Genomic DNA, 24,648 nt, shown 5'->3' with positions numbered 1-24,648 from the left:
TTTCTTGGTGGCATGTTGCTTTTAAATTTTAATTGTAACACCCATCTCTATTTATATTTGCTTCTGCTTCCTACATGATTGCTTTTCAGAATAAAGTGGCCATTCACTGGAGTTTTCGACAAGTGGTGAACCCACAGGAAACATTCATTTCTTTGGTCTCCACTTTTAGGACCAGTCCTTGGAGCTGCCATTGAGTGTGGCAGAGCCTTGGCCCACCTCACCCACCGCCCCATCCATATCCTGAAAGGGGGATACAAGCGCTTCTCAGCCACATACCACTTCTTCCGGACTCAGAAGATCATCTGGATGCCCCAGGTAAGGCATCGGGTGCTGAGCACAGCAGGCTCAGATGGGAGCAGGGCCTTCCCTTGAGCACCACAGGGTGGGGAGCAGAGCAGGAGAAAGAGAAGATCACAGACGAGGGGAGTAACTGCGCATATTTAAAATGCAAAATTTGGTAAGTTTTGACATGTATATATACGCATGTCTTGCCCTCCAAGGGGTAAGGTGGTAGTGTAAGGGCCTGATTAGGAGTGCTACCCTAGTCATTTGTGGTCTTCTCTGAAATGTAGGGGCCTACTGTCTGCCTCTTCCTGCTCTGTTACTCATTACTCATTCAAGAGCAAGACTGAAAACTCTGCTCCCTTCCTGTTACTGCTCTGATACACTGTGAAGCAGGTGTGTCCTTATTGCTCCCCAAGGAACTCCTTGTGTGAGTGGAGATGGAGGCATAAGTCTGGGCTCTGAGACTGCCCTCCACCTTAGACAGAGTGACATATAGTTTCCTGTTTTACATGTGGCATCTGTTAAATGAGATTTCACCTTGAGCAAAGGGGTTTTGGGACTAAAAGAAGTGTGAAGGCCATACTGGAGGGAGATGATGGTGAGACATGGAATGGTTTTACCTTGAGGGGTGGCACGGTCAGGGTACACTTAGATGACCTCTGATTGCAGTGCACACAGCAGGGCAGTGGGGGCAGAGTGGATCTGGCGAGACCTGCTAGAAGGTAGGGATGTATTGGTTAATATGGGGGGTGATGGAGAGGGAGGAGTCTAGAATAACGCCCTGGTTTAGGTGTGGCTGACAGGTGGCCTCTGGTGTGGCTCATTGAGGTGGTGGACACAGGAGGAGGGGACAGCATGAGGGGAAGGCAATGGGCTCAGTTTGGACACGTTAGTTTCAGATAGCTGTTTCTTTTTAATTTAAAGAAGACTAAATACTGTTTTTAATTTTCATTTTATTTATTTATTTATTTCATCCTCACCTGAAGATGCTTTTCCATTGCTTTTAGAAAGAGCAGAATGGAGGGGAGAGGGAGAGACAGACAGACAGACAGACAGACATTGATGTGAGAGAGACACCTGGATTAGTTGCCTTCTAGTATGTGCCCTTACTAGGGATCGAACCCATGACCTTTCAGTCTATGGACCACACTCCGACCAACTGAGCCACAATGGCCAGGGCCAGATACCTGTTTCTTTTGCATTTGTTGATGTGGCGGTCAAAACTGTCATACAGAATTAGCATGCGCTTGCTCTTTACAGCACCACATGCTTTTGTCGGTGCTGTACCCTCTTCCCCTGCAGCCTGCTCAAGCACGGGAAAGGAAGCTGGTTTGAAAGCAGCAGAAAGAGAGTTGATAGATTTGTGATGGGTGTTCAGTGAGATTTTTCCAAATGGAACTAGGAGGATTTTGTTTGGTTCCAGCAAACTGAGCGTCCTGGGCGAGGTCCGTCTAAGCCCTGGGAACGCTTTGGGTCACGTCTGCAAACAGCAGGTCTAACTGCAGACAAAAGGTTGGTGAATCTCTCGCAAACTTGAGGATTTGCTCTGACTGGTATCTATTCTTTGATGGAGGTTTTTGAGGCTGACAGTGTGGGAAGGATATTGGCTGGCAGCGGGTTCACTGAAAAGGGAAATGTGCTGAGGCCGGAGGGGTCCGAAGCCCTGAAGTGGACAGTGAAGTAGCCTGAGATACTTAAGATGCTATTTCTGAGTCAGACTTAGAGCCAGAGCAGTTTTTACAGCTGGATTTGACCTTTGAAGTCACCTAGGTCAGCATTTCCCATGGAATACTGATGGAAAGATATTATGACTTAACAGATATTAAAAGTGTGGGTTTATACAATGCTAGTGAAACTCTTTTCTAACAAAAGATTTCATTTTATTTACTTTTAGAAAGAGGGGAAGGGAGGGAGAAAGACAGAGAGAAACATCAGTGTGAGAGAGAACATTGATCAGACACCCATTGGCTGCCTCCTGTGTGCTCCCCACTGGGGATCCAACCCACGACCAGGGCTGTGGATGCCCTGGTGCCTGCGCCAGGATCTGGCTCCCTTTCACTTTGCAGGGGACGCCACCCACCAACGGAGGCACACTGGGCAGGGCTATGTTTTCTTTTCTTCCTTTTTCTTTTTTTGAGGCTTTGTTTAGGTTTTATTCATGCCAATAATAAGTATGTAGCCACTGTTTTATTACAAACATCTGAGGTCAGCCCAAGGAGCCATTAGAAAACTTTTTACTGGCTCTCTGTTCCCTGGAGGCACATCTTGACAACAGTCTTACACTGGCATGCTTTTCTGGCCGTTTTCCAACTTGTTTATAAAATTAGTGTTATTATTTGATGATGGTTTTTTTCCTAATCACATCATTGGTACTCTAGTATCTTTCCTCTGAACAATCATATTTTATAATTTCCCCCCAGTTTTATTGATATGGAATTGATACATCATAAGTTTAAGGTATACAACATGATATATATATATAACATTTATGTATATAATATATAAAATATGTAATATATATATATAAAATCATAGAGTGAAATGGCTACCATAATAAGGTTAACACACCCACCTCCTCATGAAACTATCTTTTTTGTGCGTGTGGTGGGAAGGTCCGCCCTCTCAGCAGTTTGCAGGAATACAACACTGTCGTTAACTGCAGTCCCTGAGCTGGATGTGGATCCCCAGGACGTCCCCCCTCATACCTGGCAGTTCACACCCTTTGGCCAGCACCTCCCCACTCTCCCTCCCCGTGCAGCCCCTGGCAGCCACCACTCCGCTCGCTGTTTCTATGAGTACAGCACTGTTAGTATCTGCATATAAATAAGACCATTTGTTTTTCTGTCTGACTTATTCCACTTAGCATAATGCCCTCAAGGGCCATCTCTGTTGTTGCAAATGACAGTATTTCTTACATTTTCATGGCTGGATAATATTCCCCTGTATATGGATGGCATATTTTCTTTATCCACTGATGGACATGGGCTGTTTCCGTGTTTTGGTTACTGTGAACAATGCTCCAGTGAGCAGGGGGTGCAGAGATCTCTGTGGTGTAGTGGTTTTGTTTGTGTTGGATGTATACCCAGAAGTGGGATTACTGGACCATGTGGTAGTTCCATTTTAATTTTATAGGAACCTCCGTACCATTTCCATAGTGGCTGTAGATAGCAATTTCTTGAAAGATTTTTAAAAAATATATTATTTAGTTATTTTCTGAGAAAGGGAGGCAGAAAGAGAGAGAGAAAAACATCGGTGTGTGGTTGCCTGTCACGTGCCTCCTACTGGGGACGTGGCCCACAACCCAGGCACGTGCCCTGACTGGGAATGGAATTGTGACCCTTTGGTTCACAGGCCAGCACTCAATCCACTCAAGCCACACCAGCCAGGGCAGTTAGTGGGTTTCTTTACTGCTAGACTTCTTTGAGTCTTTCAATGCTAATGTAAATGGTAAGTTTGTGAGACAAGGATGTCAGAGCTACTGTTTCCCATATGTACATGGTTCTCTGAACCATTTTTCACAGTGAATTGTGAGGGCCCAGTGTTCCTTCAAATACACTATGGGGAATGTAGCTTTGGGCCTGGAATTTAGTAAGCTTCCATTTAAGTGGTGGCCTATTCTACCTACCATCTGAAGAACTCATCAGAACTTCATCAGAATTTGTTTGCTAATGACAAATAGGTTCTTGTGAGTAGTTTCATTTTTTTAAATGTATTTAAATTCTAGTGGCCTCTGAGTGTAATTAAAGGGCTGTTCTTCTCCTTACTTGCCCTCCCTCAACTGGACACACCCTGGGTTTAAGCAGTTATTGGCCATGGAATATGAGACTCCAAGTTTTAGGCTCCACAGTCGAATACAAACAGGTACTATAGAGGCAGGTAGGGTGTTGGTGTCCAGAGTCATCACACTGTACCATGGTGCTATGCTAGGGCTCAGTCCTTTTGTTACCACCAGCCCTGTGACTCCCTGTGCAAGTCATTACGTGCCACTCTCTTGGAATGCCCAAATCTCAATTCCATGCACTGTCCTGGATTACCTTTCTAGGCTTGTTTGATGAACCACATTTCAAGAGACTAGTCCTGCCCCTCATCTCCAAATGACAATGACGTCTTCCCTGAGAAATATTTATAACAGCCTTTCTCCTCTTCCACCTCAGGAACTGGATGAATTTCAGCCATACCCTGTTGAAATAGTGCCAGGCCAGCTCTACCTGGGTGATTTCAGGCAAGCCTGCGACCCTAAAATTCAGAAGGATTTGAAAATCAAAGCACATGTCAATGTCTCCATGGAGACAGGGCCATTGTAAGTAGCAACACCATTTTTTTTAGAGAGAGGAAGAGGGAGGGAGAAAGAGAGGAAGAGAAACATTGATGTGCAAGAAATACCTACAGTGATCAATTGCGTCTTGCACACCCCGATTTGGGGGCCCAGGCTGTAACCCAGGCATGTGCCCTGACTGGGAATTGCGTATGGAGATAATCATTTGTTGAAAATATGATTCCTTTCCATTTGAATTGCTATGCTACCTTTGTTGAAAATCCTTGTCAGAATTCAAGTGTGTGAAATTGTATCTGGATTCTTTATTTTTTTAGTTGATATATGTTTTTCCCTATACCAATTCCACACTATTGATTGATTACTATAGCTTTATAATAAATCTTGAAATCAGGTAGTGTTAGTCCTATAATCTTATTCTTCTTTTTCAAAGTTGTTTTCTTTGTATTTCATATCAATTTTATTTATTTACTTTAAAAAAGATTTTATTTATTTTTAGAGAGACAGGAAGGGAGGGAGAAAGAGAGGGAGAGAAGCATCAATGGGTGGTTGCTTCTCACACTCTCCAAATTGAGGACCTGGACTTCCACCAAGATGGAGGCATAGGTGGAAACACTGTGCTGTCTCCCACAACCAAGTTTAAAGACAACAAAGGTTTAGTAAACAAAAATGCAGCCAAAACACAGAAAATTGAACTATACGAAAGTCTGACAACAACGAACCGTTCAACTGGCCCCGTAAGGGGATGGAGCCAGCAGTGGAGCCGGGTAGGGCAGGAAAGATCCCCCGACCCCCACCCCGACTCAGACAGCCGGGTAGCATCGAGCAGACCCAGTGAGGGCGCAGGGCGGAAGGCTGACCGTGGTCACACATTTGCACGCAGATAAACCAGCAAAGGAGCGAGCAGTGAGACAGACCGCGCAGGCCCCAGCACCAGGAAGCAGCAGAGGGGACTGCCATTGCCCCTCTCTGACCCCGCCCCCACATAAGTATCACAACCCAGCAACTGAGTTGCCCCACCCTAGTGAACACCTAGGGCTCCGCTTCTCATACATAACAGGCACGAACAGTCCAAAATATGGCTCAAGAACTCAAAGCCCCAGAGCCGATAACTCTAAGCAAAAGAGAAATAGCCAACCTTTCAGATGCACAGTTCAAAATACTGGTGATCGGGATGCTCACAGAACTGGTTAATTTTAGTCACAAGTTAGAGGAACAAAGGCTAAACTAATTGAAATGAAGGGAAATGCACAGGAAACCAATAGTGATGGAAAGGAAACTGGGACTCAAATCAAGGGAGTGGACCAAAAGGAAGAAAAAAATGACCAAACAGAAAAATATGAAGTAACAAGAATTCAAAAAAATGAGGAGAGAGATCCCTGGCTGGTGTAGCTCAGTGGATTGAGCGCGGGCCTGCGAACCAGACGATCGAAGTTCGATTCCCAGTCAGGGCACATGCCTGGGTTGCAGGCCAGTTCCCTGTAGGCCAACTCCCAGCAGGGGACGCACGAAAGGCAACCATACATTGATGTTTCTCTCCCTCTCTCCTTCCCTTCCCCTCTAAAGATAAATAAATAAAATATTAAAAAAAAATGAGGAGAGGCTTAGGAATCTCCAGGACATCTTTAAATGTTCCAACTTTAAATGTATCCAAATTATAGGGGTACCAGAAGGGGGAAAGAAACAGCCACGAGTGGAAAACTTATTTGAACAAATAATAGAGGAGAACTTCCCCAATCTGGCAAAGGAAATAGACTTCCAGGAAATCTAGGAAGCTCAGAGAATCCCAAAGAAGTTGGACCCAAGAAGGAACACACCAAGGCACATCATCATTACATTAGCCAAGATGAAAATGAAGGAGAGAATCCTAGAAGCAGCAAGAGATAAGGGGACAGTCACCTACAAAGGAGTGCCCATCAGACTGTCAGCAGATTTCTCAAAAGAGACCTTACAGGCAAGAAGGAGCTGGAAGGAAGTATTCCAAGTCATGAAATCCAAAGACCTACAGCCAAGATTGCTTTATCCAGCAAAACTTTCATTTAGAATGGAAGGACAGATAAAGTGCTTCTCAGATAAGGTCAAGTTCAAGGAGTTCATCATCACCAAGCCCTTATTATATGAAATGCTAAAGGGACTTATATAAGAAAAAGAAGATGAAAAATATGAACAGTGAAAGGACAGCAAACTCACAGTTATTAACAACCACACCTAAAACAAAAGCAAACCAAGAGGACAGCTAGATCAGGAGTGGAACCATAGAAATGAAGAACACATGGAGGGTTAGCAACACGGGGGTGGGAGGAGGAGAAGGGGGGAGAAGGTACAGAAAATAAGTAGCATAGATGGTAGGTAGAAAATAGATGGGGGAGAGGGCAAGAATAGGAGGGGAGATGTAGAATCTAAAGAACTTGAGACACGTGGTGATAAACTAAAGGGGGGAATGGTGGGGGAGGGGTGTGCAGGGTGGAGGGGTATGAAGGGGGGGAATAGAATAACTGTAATGGCATAATCAATAAAATATATTAAAAAAAACAAATTGGGGACCTGGCCTGCACCCCAGGCATGTACCCTGACTGGGAATCAAACCGGGAATCACCCTTTGGTTTGCAGGCTGGTACTGACTCCACTGAGCACCAGCCAGTGCTCCATATCAATTTTATAGGCATCTTGACGACACTATTTAAAACGGCAACCCCACCATTCCCCATTTAACACAGTAGGCTCATTCTCCAAAGTCATGACATATTCCCTCCCAAATTTTATTATTTGCACCACATTCTAGGAAAGTACCAGGTTTATTTAATCATAATAACACTACATTTACCGAGCACTGTGTGCCAAGCAGATTGCTAAATGCTTTTATGTAGATTAATTGACTTAATCTATACCCCACTGCATAAGGTAGGTGCTTTTTCCCTGAGAGGGATTTAGTTCCTAGCTCAGCATGCCCCCCACCAGTGGGGGTTTAGTTCCAGTTGCTATGGACGAGGGGCGCTGCAGTGGGGACTATGTGAGTCTGCCCAGTTACCTGTGCTTTTTCTCTGTTTAGTTTTGTAGGTGACTCTGACAAACTTCTGCATATCCAAATAGAGGACACCCTGCAAGCCAACATTTTCCCCTTTTTGCGTCATCTCTGTCACTTCATTGGTAAGGAGCATTCTCTAACCCGGCAGCAGCTGGCCTATGCCCTGAGGGCAAAGGACTCAGGCTCTTCATCCACATACCTATTCCTGATTGTGGCTCAGTGCATGGGAGAGAAAGGACAGCACATGTCCAGCCAGGTGTGGACAAGCCCCAGGACAAGCCTGCCTCTCTGGGGCTCTCAGCAATACGGCATCCACACTGTTACCTCCTGGACAGTGGGGCCAAATAAGAACGCTAGACTGGGTTGAGTACTTATGTTCTGGCCTTGGCCAGACCGGTAGGCCCTTTTGGGCCTGGCCTCACTGCTCCTGTTGGCCTGTCATGAAATGAGGGTGTTGGCCCACCATCTGTATATATGTTCTCGGAGGCCTGCTCTGGGCTGTGCTCTGGTGACTCAGATGTGAACCTCACTCTGTTCCTGCACCTTCATCTGGTCGGCAAATGGGGTGGGAGGAAGACTCTGGAGCTTCTGACTTCTCTGATTTCCAGTGTGTATACCAAGTGCCCCTCTGTTGTCCTGCCACACATAGCAGTGCCCAACAGTGGCTCACCTCACAAAAGGTGGACTTTTCAGTCATTCCTAGGGCTCAGGGCTGCCCAAATTGAGTATGATGCCTGCAGTGAATGAGGTTGAGTCTGGTCAGAGACCACCCCCCATGACTGCCTGAGTCACTGCACAAGGGGCCAGAGGATGGCATTTGGCTCAAACATCCATTTGCCTAGGATGTTGCAATGAACGCTTGACTAGGAGCTGAGACTGAGACTTGCCTCATATCCTACTGTGGGAGGGCAGAACTCTGTGGCCCAAAGAGGCCCCTTTCCAACCCCACCTCACTGGATGGCTCTGGGCCAGTCCTAAACTGCTTGGTACTTCAGTTTCCTTATCCTGTGATGAGTCAGTTGGCCTCAATCATCTCTGAGTTCCACTCCAGCACTGACAGTCTGTGATTTTGCATTTGGAATGGTTATTTCAGTTTTGGGGGTTGCCAAACCAGCCTAGAATGCCAGCTTAGCTTTCCTCCTTACCCCTCACTGGGCCAGACTCACACACAGACTCAGCGTCATTTTTAGTTATGATTATAGCTAAGGTTTCTGTGCCAGGCCCTGGGCTAAGCACAGTACAAAACCTTACAAGGCAGGTAGTATACTGTTGTCCCATTTTTCAGATGAGGAAACTGGGACACAGCCAGTGAGTGGCAGAACCAGGATTGCCACCCAGGATGTGCTGCCTCTGTCAGCATCGGTGTGGCCTTGGGGGGATGAGCCTCTCTCCCCCATCCTGGGAGGCCAACTGGTAGGTAGCAGACCTTCCTGATCTGAAAGCCTAGAGAGTGGAGAAAAGGCCTTTGCATGATAATGCTGAATGCCCAGGTGTGATACTTGAGCTGCCAGCTAGATCCAAGAATCCCGATTTGCCAGGTGACTCAACAGTGTCCTAGAGATGTCACATGACTTGCCTAGGACATGGTGTGCTGGTTCTGAACCCATCTTGGACCCACTGAGGCCAATCATCTTATAGAAATTGAGTCCATAGGGAAGAGGACACAAACAACACCCCACTCACCCACTCAACCCTTCCTCTTACAGAAATCCACCGGGAGATTGGCTCTGTCATCCTGGTGTTTTCTACTCTGGGCATCAGTCGCAGCTGTGCAGCCATCTTGGCCTATCTCATGCACCAGAATGAGCAAACCTTGAAGGTATGGATTCCCTGATCTAGGCTCGACCACAGCCTCCTCCATGAGGTGGCTTCTGAGCGCCACCTGGGAGAAATGGACCCCGGTACTGCCCAGGGCCCTAACTGGGGAAGGGCCAGCGAGGGGAGCTTCAAGTCCACCACATCTGAGGGCAAGGTTCCAACTGTCTAGGCTAGAGGTCTGAGGCTGGGCACACGGGACAGGCCCAGGGACTCCGGCTGTGCAAGGCTGCAGCTGGCAGCACCTTCGCCCATCCCCCACTGCCATTAGTCTGTCCATTAGGGTTTGTTCGTGGTTCTTCAGGTGAGGTGTATTTTTGTCGCTGCTGGAGTTGTGGAAATGCAGTGCTGGCAGGGCTTCAGGAGGCACCCACTCCAGTGGTTCTTCTACCCTTGGGGGAGCAGGGCTCAGAGAGAAGGAAGTAGACACCCTTCACAGCAAACCCTGTGGGTACTCAGGGGTCCTGACCCCCAGGGCAGTGCTTTCCCACTGCCCACTGCCCTAGGAGAGAGCAGGCCTTCCCCGAGGGGTCGAGGAGGCTTGCCCGGCACAGCCTGTACGTGATTTCAGAGGACCTGGAAAGCTCCCACATTTGTCTGGGAGTGTGCGTGGAGGGAGGGGAGGGACAAAGGAGGACTGTGGTCAGAGCCTATTGCCAGTGGTTTTGGGTGTGGACTCTTTGGGGGTGAAATTGCTGGCCAGAAAGAGCCTAGGATATACAGCGATCCCCCACCCTGGGTCTACATGCAAAAGAAGTGAAAGCAAAGACTCAAGGAGCTATTTGTACACCCATGTCCACAGCAGCTCTTTCACTATAGCCAAGAGGTAGAAGCAAGCCAAGTGTCCATCGACAGGGAAAGGATAAACAAAATGTGGTCTATACATACAATGGAACATTATTCATTTTTAAAAGGAAAGAAAATTCTGACACATGCTACAACATGGAGGGCATTAAGCCAGTCACAGAAGAACAAATACTGTATGATTCCACTTATATGAGATAATAGAAGTCAGATTCATAGAGACAGGAAGTAGACTTGGTGGGTGCCAGGGGCTGAGGGGGAGGAGGAGAGGGAGTTGTTAATGAATATGGAGTTTTAGTTTGGGAAGATGAAAAAGATGTAGAGAGCCCTGGCTGGTGTAATTCAGTGGATTGAGTGCAGGCCTGTGAACCAAACAACTGAGGTTCGACTCCCAGTCAGGGCACATGCCTGGGTTGCAGGCCAGTTCCGTCAGGGGACGCACGAGAGGCAACCATACACTGATGTTTCTCTCCCTCTCTCCTTCCCTTCCTCTCTAAGATAAATAAATTGAACTTTAAAAAAAGATGTAGATATAGATAATACAGTGAATGTACTTAATGTTGTTGAATTGTGTGTCTAAAAATAGTCAGAATGGTAAGTTTTATTTGTGTATTTTACCACAATTTTGAAAAGAAAAGAGTCTGGATACAGAATCGGAGGGCCTGGAGTGAGAGGCCCAGATGCCTGTTCTCTAACCCTGTCCAAGGTGAACTGTCAGGGCCTTCGCACTGGGGTCACTGCCTACTTGAGGGTTATCTTGGGGTGCTGGGGAAGGGGTGATGTTGCTAATAAGTCTTGGGAGGGAGGCCTGTGCTGTTGCCCCGGAGAGATGCCTTTAGAGCCCCCTGCCCAGGAATGGGCTCTGTCCTCTGAGGGGCCTCTTCCTGCCATTTTGAGGTGGTATAAGGAGAAGGCAAAGAGCTGTCAGAAGGCAGGGGTCCAGGGCGTTCTAGGATCTAGGACGTGAGCTCCCCTGGAATTTAAATGGGGCCAGTCTATTGACTGTCACAAAGCCCTCTCCTGCTGTGATCTCTGGTGTCCTCATTGCTCACAGGGAGGCCTGTGCACAGGAAGGTCTTGGGAGCCTTCCAACTCTGACTTTTGTGATGTGTCCTAACCCTGACAAGCAAATCTCAGTTTTCTCTCTGGCCACATCAAAGCAGGTGGCACAGCTGATTCTAGAGCCAGGTAGGGCAAAAGCAGAGAGGACTCCTCTCCTCAGTCTAGGCTCCTCTGAGTTCTCCAGCAAGGCCAGGCCCCCACAGTGATGGGGCACATGCAGGCCTGCACCCCGACCTTTCCTGCAGGCAGGTGCACAGCTCCAGCAGTGACCGTAAGGGACATCTGGGCGTGGTTATTCTGGTCACTGGGTAGACAGGCACTTGGGTGCCTGAGGTCCAGGCAGTTCCAGCCTCAGGAGCAACCCTGGTGCTCCCTTCCTGGAGCAGCCATCTTGATCCATCTGCAGAGAATCCTGTTGTGGGGCACTTGGTACAGAGATGCCATCTAGATAACTCTGGCTGGAAAAGCTGCCCAGCTCCCGGAGCTGTGGGTGGGGAGCACCGCTACTGCGACCTTGCTGGGTCCTCTCTGGGCTGAGTGAGTCCTGTGTGGCAGTTGGCTTCTCCTGCTACCAACCAAGTACCCTGAATTACTGACACAGGTGGACCTGGGCTCAGCTCTGCTGCCGCCTGGGGTCAGGAGACACATGCCTGCTTGCCATTGTCTGTCTGGTCCTGGGGGTCCTCCCCAGTGCATTGGAGAAGCTGTGTCCCTGAGTGCTGTCAGCTCAGCTGTGAAAGTCAGAATGCACAGGACCGGCGAGACCAGTGTGGGCCACTCTGCAGCAACACACTGCTTCCTGGGCTTGTGGTCCCCGCTCCGCTCTTCAGGGCAACAAGAACAAGAAGTCTCACTCCTTGAGAAGTCAAGGAGTGAGCTGGGAAGCACATAGCAGCCAGAGCCACTCCTGCCTATCTTGGGCTTTCAAAGTTTGGTGCAAGGTTGTGTGGGATCCCAGAGCCAGCAAGCTCTTATGAAATCAATTTCAGTGCCTTTAAATTTCGTGGAGTAGCTTTGTCCCTTACAGATCTCTAGGGAAAAACAAAAACCAACTCCTGAGGCACTATATAATAGCTTATGTTGTCAGGCTTCCCACATGCAAGGATGTTTTAAGTACTTTGTGTGTAGTGAAAACACAATGACCCCCAAGACCTGCTATTATCCCCATTTTGCAGGAGGCACACAGAGGCTGAGTGATTTACCTGAGGCCCCATGGTGGTAAGTGGCAGGGCTGGAATTCAAAGCCAGATGGACCAGCTAGAGAGTCTGGGAGAGTGCTGGCTTTGCAGCATGAAAAATGGAGCATTGCTCCTTACCAGTAGTGACCTGGGCATGTCCCTTCACCTTTCTGTTGCCTCAAAGGACAGAAAATGTCCTGTCCTTCCAGCTTGCTTCATTTGCTGTGAGTCTCAGCAGATGCATTGTGGGCTGGAAGTGGGGTGTGTGGGTGGGCGTGGGGCGCTACGATTATGGTTGGTCCTCAAGGGCCTCTTCTGGCCTGGCCAGGACTGAGTAATCCTTACAACTGCATGGCTCTGCCCCTGGTATCACTGTGTTTTATTTCATTTTCTTAATTGTGACAAAACACAGGTAACCCAAAATTTACTATTTTAACGTTTTTGAGTGTGCAGTTCAGTAGTGTTAAGTATAGTCACATTGTTATGCAAACCATCTGCAGAATATTTTCATCTTGTAAAACTGAAACTCTACACCCATTAACACTAACTCCCCATTCCTCTTTTCCCACAGCCCCTGGCAACCACCATTCTGCTTTGTCTTCCTCATATAAAGGGAATCAAACTGTACTTGTCCTTTTGTGGCTGGCTTCTTTAATGGAGACACTTAGCGTAGCGTCTTCAGGGTTCATCCATGTTGTAGCATGTGTCAGGATTTCCTTCTTTTTTCAGACTGAATAATACTCCATGGTATGTAGAATTCATCAGTGAACCTATATGGGTCTTGTGCTTACTGTTTTGGGAAGATTATTTTTTTATTGATTCAACTTCCTTAATAGATATAAGGCTATTCAGACTGTGTGATCTTATGTGAGTTTTGGCAGATTTTGTTTTTCAGGGGATTGGTCCATTTTGTCTATACTATGTGTGGGCATAGAGTTGTTCATAGTCTTTTTTATCCTCTTCATGTCCATGGGATCTGTATTGATTCCCCTTTTTTATTTTTGATGTTAGTGATTTTTGTCTTCTCTCTTCTTGTAGTTAGCCTGGCTACAGGCTTATTGATTTCAGTGATCATTTCTAAGAACCAGATTTTTTATTTCGTTGATTTTCTCTGTTGACTTCTTATTTTCAATTTTATTGATGACGTATGCTCCAATTTTTATTATTTCTTTTTCTTCTTTTTACTTTGGATTTAATTCACTCTTGTAATTTTAGTCTCCTAAAATGGAAGCTTAGATGATTGATTTAAATGAACATTTATCTTGGCGAATGTTCCATGTGAGCTTGAGAAGAATGTGTATTCTTATGTTGTTGAAGGAAGTATTCTACAGATGTCGATTATCTCTATTTAATTAATGGTGCTGTTGAGTTCAACTATAGCCTTACTGATTTTCTGCCTGCTCATCTGTCCATTAGTGACCGAAGGGTGATGAAGCTCAATCTATAATAGTGGATTTATCTATTCTTCCTTGCCTCACATATATCAATGCTGTGTTAGGTGCATACCAGTGCAGGTGGAAGTCCCATTTTGTTTATCCATTCATCTGTTGATGGCTCTTGGTTTCCTTTCATGTTTTATTTACTGTGAACAATATAATTCATTTGTATGTACAATTGACCCTTGAACAATATGGGTTTGAATTCTGCATGTAAGTGACCCCATGCCATTCATCAGCAGGTGGGAATCAGTATATGTGGATGGTCAACTTAAATTATATGTGGATTTTTGACTGTATGGTGGATTGATCCCCTCACCCTCATATTGTTCAAGGGTCAACTGTATATACCACATTTTGTGTAGCCATTCATCTGTCGATGGGTTGCTTTCATATTTTGGCTGTTGTGAATAAAGGTGCCACGAACAGGTGTGCACATATCTCTTTGAGACCCTACTTTCAAATCTTTGGGGTATATATCCCGAAGTAGAATTGCTGGGTCATATGGCAATTTCTATTTTTAATTTTTTGAAGAATCTTCATGCTATTTTCCATAGTGGCTGTACCATTTTACATTTTACCAAAAGTGCACAAGGGTTTCAATTTCTCCACAGCCTCACCAACACTCATGTTGTGTTTCTTTTTAATAGTAACCATCTTAATGGGTGTGAGGTGGTATGTCATTGCGATTTTGATTTGTATTTCCCTAATGTTTAGTAATGTTGAGCATCTTTTCATATGCACACTGGCCGGTTGCATATCTTCTTTGGAGAAATGTATATTCAAGTTCTTTGCCCATTTTTTAATTGGGTTGTTTTTTTGTTGTTGAGTTTTAGCAGTTTCTTACATTCTTCCTATTAAAACCTGGATGTGTGTCTGGATATAAAGCAGATATGTGATTTGCACATGTTTTCCCCCATTCTGTGGCTTGCCTTTTCCTCTGTTGATTCCTTGGTTGTTTTGTTTTGTTTTTAATGTTCTTTTTTAAAATATATTTTATTGATTATGCTATTACAGTTGTCCCATTTCCCTCCCTTCATTCCCCTCCACCCTGCGCACTCTTTCCCACCCACATTCCCCACCTTTTGTTCATGTCCATGTGTCATAAGTTCTTTAGTTTCTACATTTCCCATTCTATTTTTACCACCCCCCCGTCTATTTTCTACCTACCATCTATGCTACTTATTCTCTGTACCTTTCCCCCCTGTCTTCTCCTCCCACTCCCCTGTTGCTAACCCTCCATGTGATCTCCATTTCTTTTCCTGTTCTAGTTGTTTGCTTAGTTTGTTTCTGTTTTTGTTTTAGGTGTGGTTGTTAGTAATTGTGAGTTTGCTGTCATTTTACTATACATGTTTTTTATCTTCTTTTTTCTAGAATAGTCCCTTTAACATTTCATATAATAAGGGCTTGGTGATGATCAACTCCTTGAACTTGACCTTATCTGAGAAGCACTTTATCTGCTCTTCCATTCTAAATAAAAGCTTTGCTGGATAGAGCAATCTTGGCTGTAGGTCTTTGGATGTCGTGACTTGGAATACTTCTTTCTAGCCCCTTCTTGCCTGTAAGGTCTCTTTTGAGAAATCCACTAACAGTCTGATGGGCACTCCTTTGTAAGTGACTGTTCCCTTATCTCTTGCTGCTTCTAGGATTATCTCCTTCATTTTCATCTTGGCTGATGTAATGATGATGTGCCTTGGTGTGTTCCTTCTTGGGTCCAACTTCTTTGGGACTCTCTGGGCTTCCTGGACTTCCTGGAAGTCTATTTCCTTTGCCAGATTGGGATAAATTCTCCTTTATTATTTGTTCAAATAAGTTTTCCACTTGTTGCTCTTCCTCTTCCCCTTCTGTTACCTCTATAATTCAGATGTTTGGAACATTTAAAGATGTCCTGAAGGTTCCTAAGCCTCTCCTCATTTTTTTGAATTCTTGTTTCTTCATTATTTTCTGTTTGGTCATTTTTTTCTTCTTTCTGGTCCACTCCATTGATCTGAGTTCCAGTTTTCTTTCCATCACTATTGGTTTCCTGTGCATTTTCCTTCATTTCACTTAGTGCAGCCTTCATTTTTTCTTATAAGTTGCGACCAAATTCAGCCACTTCTGTGAGCACTAGTGCTTTGAACTGTGCATCTGATAGGCTGGCCATCTGTTCATCACTTAGTTGTATTTGCTTTGGAGCTTTGATCTGTTCTTCCATTTGTGCCATTTTTTTTCTTGTCCCACCTGTTACGTATGAGAGCCAGAGACTTAGGTGTTCGCCAGGGCGGTGCAACCCAATTGCTGGGTTGTGACACTGTATGTAGGGGAGGGATCAGAGAGGGAACAATCGCGCTTGCTCCACTCTGTGTTTGATCTCAGTCCCCTCCACCGCTTCCCCCAAGCAAACTGAGCCTTTCTGGTGCTGATTACCGCATGGGTGGGCTCATGTACATTCTAGGACCCTGTGGGTCTCTCCAATGAACTCTCCTGTGAGGCTGGGAGTCTCTCCCTGCACCTCAACTCCCATAGGTGTTTTCAGTAAGTGTTTTGAGGCTTTATTTCCCGGTGCTTGTACTTTCCCGATGCTGTAGCTCCATCTTGGCCGGAAGTTATTTGTACTTCTTAATCTCCTCACCTCTTCACCCATTCTCCCCTCCCCACTCCTAGCTGGCAGCCTTCTGGTAACTAACTATTTTTCTCTTGCTTTTAAGAGTCTCTCTTTATCTTTAAACTTTGGCCTTTTAATAATGATGTCTTGGAGTGGACATCTTTGCATCCATCATAAATGGGACTCTGTGCTTCCTAGACTTGCTTGTCTATTTCCTTCACCAAATTAGGGAAGTTTTGTTTTACTGCTTTTTTTCAGATAGATTTCCAATTTCTTGCTCTTTCTCTTCTCTTTCTAGCACCCCTATGAAGTAAATGTTGGACCTCTTAAAGTCATTGCAGAGGCTGTTTACACTATCCTCATTTTTTGGGACTATTTTTTCTTCTTGTTCTGCATGATTGTTTTTTGCTTCCTTATGTTCCAAATCATTGATCTGATTCTCAGCTTCATCAACTCTACTGTTATTTCCCTGTAAGTTGCTCTTTATTTCAATTAGTGTATCCTTCATTTCTGACTGGGTCTTTTTTATTCTGCTAAGGTCTTCACTAAGTTCCTTGAACATCCTTATAAAGTGTTTTGAATTGTGCATCTGATAGATTGCTTATATCCACTCCAGTTAGCTCTTTTTCTGGAGTTTTTATCTGTTCTTTCATCAGGGCCATGTGTCTTTGTCTCCTCATTTTGGCTGGCTCCCTGTGTTTGTCTCTATGTATTAGGTAACTGAGCTGCTTAGGCAACTCTGTGTCTTGGTAGTGTGGCCTAATATAGTAGGTGTCCTATAAGGTCCAGTGTCACAGCCTCCCCTGTCATTCAAGGTGGGTACTCAAGGTGCACCCTTCATGTGGGCTGAGTACACCCTCCTTGTAATGGAGCCTTGATTGCTGTTGGCAGATCAATGGGAGAAATTCACCTTGGCCAGTCAGCTGCAAGGACCAACTGTGACCACTGACCACCACACTTCACCCTCCATGAAGGGTCAGCTGTGCAGGGGCAGGGTGGTGGTGCTCCAATGTGGTCTGTAGCTATCCACTGGGCCCTGGGGTTTTCTGGGTGGTACAGACCAAGGTCAGCCCCCACCCGTGTTTTCCCCAGAGGACCCTGCCTGAGCTATAAAGCAATCTGAGATGGCTGCTACTTGTGTTGGGCTTGGAGATTCCCAGGTGAAGCCAAACTGTGACTCTAATCTAGCCGCTGATAGGGCTCACTGAAACCAGCTGTTGCTTGTTTGATAGGATTTAGGAGCGAGGAGCAGCCATTCTTATGGAAAAGCAATTTATATGGGCCAATAAGTGGGTTGGGTAGAGCCTCTGTGGATTGTTGGGGACCGCCCTACCTGATTTCAGAAGCTGTAACCACCCCAATGGCTAAGGCTGAGTGAGCAACCTTCAGACCATAAGCACTAAGGAGACAAAGCATATCTCCCTGGCAGGAGTGCTGCCTCTGCTCCTTTTACTTCACCCTGCCAGTCCCCCAGTGCTTGATTGGTTAGCCAATGACAGGTAAGATTCCCAAGGGGGAACGACCTAAGGCAGGCATGATTACATGGAGGTCCCAGGGAAGGACTTGAGGGGCTATGGAGAAGGGGGGTGATGGACCCTTGCCCCTCAGCTTTGACATAGCCCGAGTCCTCACTCTGTCTGCAAGAAGTCTCCTAATCTCTTGGCTGCCTTACTTCCCCTGCCTGACTTAAGCCTGAAACAATGCTGGTGTTGGGTGCTGGCCTGTGCTGGAAAGGGCAGTTTTTTAGGGCGATCAGACCTAAGAAAGAATATGTGAAATCTGCTTTATTTAGAATGTTCTCAATTAAATGATAAGGGTCCAATGCAAGAGGTGAGTTTGTTCCTCCAAGTTTTATGGTTTTTTAGCTATCTGACCCTGACTCAAAATAGGCACTCAGAGTTCTTTGTTTGTTTGATTCTCACTGCCTGATAATGATTAATGAGCTTTACCTATATTCTTGTGCCAAACAAACCCAATAAAAGCCTGTCAAGGCAAGGGTCGGGGCTCTCTGAGGCACTCTCCGCTTGAGGAAGTAGCTGTGTGTTCCCTTTTCCTCCACAGGACTTGGTAGTTTGTATGCATGTCTTGTTTCTCATCCATAACACTGCAGGCACTGTGGGCAGTGTCTGTGTCAGTGGATCTCCAAGATGGGTCATGCAGTGCTGGCCAGGGTGACGGAATCTCAGTCATGGCTGCAGCCTACTGGCTTTGCTGGGGGAGGGCTCAGCAGAGAGACAATGGCTTCTGTGCTCCCTGGTGCCAGGCACTTCAGTCTCTCCTTGTATCCAGTGTCCTTGATGCCCTTCAAGCTGCCATCTCGGTGCTGTAGCCCAGAGGGAGCGAGTCTGAGTAGGTGAGTCTGTGTGTAGGTTTCTCAAGAGGAACTGCTTAGTGCTCCAGCAGCCTCCTCCACTGACTCAATCCCCACTGTTTTTGCAGGTAGAAGTTGTGGTGACTTATCTTCCTGGCACTGGAATCCTGGGCTGAGGCCCTGGTGTTGGTCTGGTATTCCTCACTCCCGAAATATCCCTCCTGAATTTTTATCCACATGGGTGTGGGACTGGCCCATTACGCATCCGTGCCTCCCCTACCAGTCTGGATGGATGTGGTTTCTTTTATTCCATAGTTGTCAGACTTCCATTCAACTTGATTTGTGATGTTCCTGAGTGATGGTTGTTCTATGTTTTAGTTCTAATTTTGATATGGTTGTGTGAATAGGCAAGCCATGTTGGCCTATATCACCTTGTTGACCTTTTTCTTTTAAAAAGTCCCTTTAACATTTCATATAATAAGGGCTTGGTAATGATGAACTTCTTTAGCTTTACCTTGTCTGGGGAGCACTTTATCTGCCTTTCCATTCTAAATCATAGCTTTGCTGGATAGAGTAATCTAGGTTGTAAATACTTGTTTTTCATCACTTCAAATATGTTTTAACAGTCCCTTTTAATCTTCAGTCTCTTGGGAAATTAGCTGACAGTCATAGGGGAACTGCTTTGTAGGTAACTCTTTTTCTTTTATTGCTTATCTTTAACCTTTGGCATTTTAATTATGATGTGTCTTGGTGTGGTCCTCTTTGGGTCCAACCTGTTTGGGATTCTCTGTGCTTCCTGAACTTGTATATCTATTTCCTTCATCAAATTAGGGAAGGGGTTTTTTTCATTATTTTTTCAAATAAGTTTTCAATTTCTTGCTCTTCCTCTTCTCCTTCTGGCATTCCTATGATTCAGATGTTGATATGTTTGAAGATGTCCCAGAGGCTCCTTAGTCTGTCCTCCTTTTTTGGGTTCTCTTTTCTTGTTGCTGCTCTGATTGAATGTTTTTTTCTTCCTTATGTTCCAAATCATTGATATGATTCTCAGCTTTATCCATTGCACTGTTTGTTCCCTGCAGATTTTTCTTTATTTTTCTTAGTGTAAGTTTCATTTCTGCCTGGGTCTTTTTCTATGCTGTTGAAGTACCCAATGAGTTCCTTGAGCTTCCTGATCACCAGTGTTTTGAACTCTGCATCTGATAGATTGCTTATCTCCATTTTGTTTAGTTATTTTTCTGGAGTTTTGTACTGTTCTTTCATTTGAGTCATATTTCTTTGTCTCTCATTTTGTCAGTCTCCCTGTATTTGTTTCTGTTATTAAGTAGAGCTGCTTTGACTCCCTGTCTTAGTAGTATGGCCTATTGTAGAAAAGTGAACCAGTAAGTTGGATGGAATAGAGCCTTAGATAAATGCTAGGGTAGGGCAACCTGTTTTGCTGGTCTGTGGGTCTGTGTGATGGAGGGCTGAGAGAGGGGACAATGCTGCTGCCTGGCCTCTGGAGTTTTGTCTTGGAGGAAGCTGTGTCCTGCATTTGTCCTCATGGCAGACACTTCAATTTCTCCCCATATGCCACTGTTGCCCTTCCAGCTGTTGCCCTGGTGCTGAAGCCCAGAGGGAGTGAGTCTGAATAAGTTCTAAGTCCATTGTGGGCCCTTTAAGAGGATACTCTGGAGAATCTTGCAGTTTCTTCCACCACCCTCACCCCAACTGGTTTTTATAGCCAGAAGTTATGGGGGCTTATTTTACTAGTGCTAGAACACTTGGCTGGGGCTGGTGTGGGGCTGGGATTCCTCGCTCCTAATTTTTACCCACCACATGGGGTGTGGACTGCTCATTCTGCATCTCTATACTTCTTTGCGTCTTTGTGTCTTTTCATACCTCTCTGCATCTCCACTCCTCCTAACCGTCTGGATGAATGTGGTTTTTTAAATTCCTTGGTTGTCAGACTTCCCTACAGCTTAATGTTCTGATGATTCTGGGTGATATTTTTTTTGTAGTTTAGTTGTAATTTTTGTTGTGGTTGTGTGAGGAGGTGAGCCAAGTTTACCTATGCCTCCATCTTGACTGGAAGTCTGATTGTTCTGATGCAAAAATGTTTTTAATTTTGATGTCCAATTTATCTATTTTTCTTTTATTACCTGTGCTTTTAGAAAGTCATATCCAAGAAAGAATTGCCAAATCCAGTGTCATAGAGCTTTACCTATGTTTTCTTCTGAGAGTTTTATAGTTTTAGCTCTTACCTTTATTATTTTAAAAATATATATTTTATTGATTATGCTATTACAGTTGTCCCATTTTTTTTCTCCTCGATACTCCCCTTGGCCATGCACCTTCTCCCACCAGCATTCCTCTCCCCTTTAGTTTGTGTCCATGGGTCATACATATAAATTCTTGGCTTCTCCACTTGCTATAGTATTCTTAACCTTCTCCTGTCTATTTTGTACCTACCACTTATGCTTCTTATTCCCTGTACCTTTCCCCCATTCTCATCCCTCCCCATCCCTGCTGATAACCCTCCATGTGATCTCCATTTCTGTGATTCTTTTCCTGTTCTAGTTGTTTGCTTAGTTTGTTTTTGTTTTTGTTATTTTAAGGTTCAGTTGTTGATAGTTGTGAGTTTGTTGTCATTTTACTGTTTATGATACCTTCCTTTTCTTAGATAAGTCTCTAACATTTTATATAATGAGGGTTTGGTAATGATGAACTCCTTGAACTTGACCTTATATGGGAAGCACTTTATCTGCCCTTCCATTCTAAATGACAGCTTAGCTGGATAGAGTAAACTTGGATGTAAGTCCTTGCATTTCATGACTTTGAATACCTCTTTGCAGCCCCTTCTTGCCTGTAAGGTTTGTGTTTTGTTTTTTTTAGAAATCAGCTGATAGTCTTATGGGAACTCCTTTGTAGGTAACTATAACTTTCTCTTGCTACTTTTAAGATTCTCTTCTTATCTTTAATCTTGGGTGATATAATTGTTATGTGCCTTGGTTTGTGCTTCCTTGGCTCTAGCTTCTTTGGAACTCTCTGAGCTTCCTAGACTTCCTGGAAGCCTATTTCCTGTGCCAGATTGGGGAAGTTCTCCTTCATTATTTTTTCAAACAAGTTTTCAATTTCTTGCTCTTCCGCTTTTCCTTCTGGCACCCCTATGATTTGGATCCCAGAAGTTCCTAGGCCTCTCCTAATTTTTTTTTTGAATTCTTATTTCTTCATTCTGTTCTGGTTGAATGTTTATTTCTTCCTTCTGCTCCAAACTGTTGATTTGAGTCCTGGTTTCCTTCCCATCACTGTTGATTCCCTGTACATTTCTCTTCATTTCACTTTGCATAGCCTTTACTTTTTCCTCTATTTTTCCAGCATATTCAACCATTTCTGTGAACATTCTGATTTCCAGTGTTTTGAAGTCTACATCTGATAGGCTGGCTATCTCTTTGTTGCCTAGTTGTTTTCTGGAGCTTTGATCTATTCTTTCATTTGGGCCATATATCTTTGTCTTTGTGCACCTGTTATGTTGTAAAGGGTGGAACTTTTGGTATTTGCCAGGGTGGGGCAATACGTATTGCTTTGTTATGGTGCTGTATGTGGGGGAGGGGTCAGAGAGGGAACAATGCCCCTTGCTCAGCTCTTGCCCCATTTTCCATTACTTCCTTTGCTTCCCACAAGCAGACTGTGCCCTTTCATAAATTGTGCTGAGTACCAGGTGGGTGGGGTTATGTATGTTCTAGGATCCCATTGGCCTCTCCAATGAACTCGACTGTGAGACTGGGAGTTTCTCCCACTGTGGCAACCCTCACAGATTTTTACAGCCAGAGGTTTTGAGGCTTTATTTCCCAGCACTGGAACCCTGGGCTTGTCTCATTCCTCCTGGCTTATCCGCACACGAATGTGGGGAATCCTGACTGCCAGCTGCTGCCTTGCCACGTGTCCTCTCCACCCTGACTGCCCATCTCTGCCCCTCCTACCAGTCTGGGTGAATGTTTCTTCTTTAATTCCTTGGTCATTGGACTTCCGTGCAGTTTGATTTTGTGGCAGTTCTGGTTGTTTTATTTTTTAAATTGGTTGTTATTTTTATTTTGGTTGTGTGAGGAAGCAAAGTGTATCTACCTATACCTTCATCTTGACTGGAAGTCCCTTAGCTCTTACATTTAGTTATTCGATTATTTTGAGTTAATTTTTGTGCGTGGTATAAGAAAAGGTCCAGCTTCATTCTTTTGCATGTAGATATTCCCAACACCACTTGTTTAAAAGGCTGTCCTTTCTCCATTAAATGGTTTTGGCACCATTGTAGAAATCACTTGACCATATATGTAAGGGCTTGTTTCTGGGCTGTCTATTCCATTCCATTGGTCTAAGTATCTGTCTTTATGCCAGGACCACATTGTTTTGAATATTACAGTTTTATAATAACTTTGAAGGTTTGAAATCAGGAAAGTGTGATGCCTCCAACTTTGTTTTTCTTTTTATATGATTGTTTTGGCTATTTGGTGATTCCTTGAGATTCTGTATGAGTTACAGAATGCCTGTTTCTATTTCTGCAAAAAAATGCCATTGGGATATTGATAGAGATTGCATTAAATCTGTAGATCACTTCAGGTATTGTTGACATCTTAACACTATTAAGTCTTCCAATCCATGTAAGTGGGATATCTTTTCATTTATTTATGTCTCTTTAATTTCTTTTATCAACAGTTTGTGGTTTTGGGGTACAGGTCTTTCACATCCTTGCTTAAGTTTATTCCTAAGTATTATTTTTGATGCTGTTGTAGATAGAATTGTTTTCTTAATTTCCCTTTTGGATTATTCATTGTCATTGTATAGGCACATAACTGATTTTGAGTGTTGATTTTGTATCCTGTAAGTTCACTAAAATTCATTTATTCTAATGGGTCATTTTTTGGGGGGGGGTTGTAATCTTTAAGGTATTCTACACAAAAGAACATGTCATCTGCAAAAATAGATAATTTTATTTCTTTTCAATTTGGATGCATTTTCCCCTCTTGTTTTTATTTCTCCTAATTGCTCTGGCTGGGACTTCTAATACAATATTGAATAGTAATGGTGAAAGCATGCATCCTTGCCTTGTCCTGCCCAAACAGGAAAAGTTTCCGGTCTTTCACCACTGAGTATGATGTTGTCTGTGGGCCTTTTGTATATGACCTTTATTATGTTGAGGTGGTTTCCTTTTATTCCTAGTTTGTTGAGGCACCACTTTTAAAGCCTTTTCCCTTTTCCTCTGTCCTCAGTCCAGATGAGACCAGCTTGTCACTTTCCTCCCCATAGTAACTCTTCCTGCATTTTAGGGTGGATGCCTGAAAGAAGGCAGCTTTGATTTTCCTTCTTTAGAGGATTTGCCCATAGTTCTCTTCCTCTGTCTATTAATTTATCCACTTATAGCACGAACCTTAGTTGAGGCTGCACCATGTACTGGGCATGGCCATGGTGCTTTCCTTGCTCATGGGAGGTTTCGTGCATGTAGTTTCAACCTTCACAGGAGCCATGTGAAATAATGGTTCCTGTGTCTGTATTCAGAATCAGAGGTGCAGAGGGGCTTGCCAAAGCCAGAGCCAGCTCCTATGATTCCTTTGCCCTGGTATATTAACCCCTGCTATTTCTGTGTCCAGCCTTTAAGCCATGTTGTTTGTCCTGGACAAATGCCCCCTGTGCCATCTGAGCTGGTTGTGATCTAAGTGGAAAGGGCCCAGGTCCAGTTCTGAAGTTTTTCTATCTATCTGTCTATCTATCTATCTATCTATCTATTTTTTAGACAGAGGGGAAGGGAGGGAGAAAGAGAGGGAGAGAAACATCAACACGTGGTTGCCTCTCACACACCCCCTACTGGGGACCTGGCCCGAAACCCAAGCATGTCCTCCTACTGGAA

The 24,648-nt window shown here is 44.6% G+C and overlaps 1 protein-coding gene across 6 annotated transcripts in view; it reads left to right on the top strand.

The window, feature by feature from the left end:
• STYXL1 (serine/threonine/tyrosine interacting like 1) overlaps positions 1-24,648 on the top strand; it is a 67,015-nt gene that overhangs the window by 42,029 nt on the left and 338 nt on the right. For 5 of the 6 annotated variants that reach the window (XM_037054798.1, XM_037054795.1, XM_037054797.1 and 2 more), the window contains 4 exons: positions 170-315; positions 4,440-4,585; positions 7,608-7,705; positions 9,290-9,402. In XM_037054798.1, the coding sequence (XP_036910693.1) occupies positions 170-315; positions 4,440-4,585; positions 7,608-7,705; positions 9,290-9,402 (503 nt within the window). The remainder of the gene's footprint in view (positions 1-169; positions 316-4,439; positions 4,586-7,607; positions 7,706-9,289; positions 9,403-24,648) is intronic. The other variant, XM_037054800.1, reaches the window with a different exon arrangement.

Source organism: Sturnira hondurensis, unplaced genomic scaffold (genome assembly GCF_014824575.4).
Source record: "Sturnira hondurensis isolate 20B ecotype Veracruz unplaced genomic scaffold, ASM1482457v3 Scaffold0008380, whole genome shotgun sequence".
Classification (NCBI taxonomy): Eukaryota; Metazoa; Chordata; class Mammalia; order Chiroptera; family Phyllostomidae; genus Sturnira; species Sturnira hondurensis.
The sequence above is the reverse complement of the archived record's forward strand: the minus strand, read 5'-3'. Positions and strand labels throughout refer to the sequence as shown.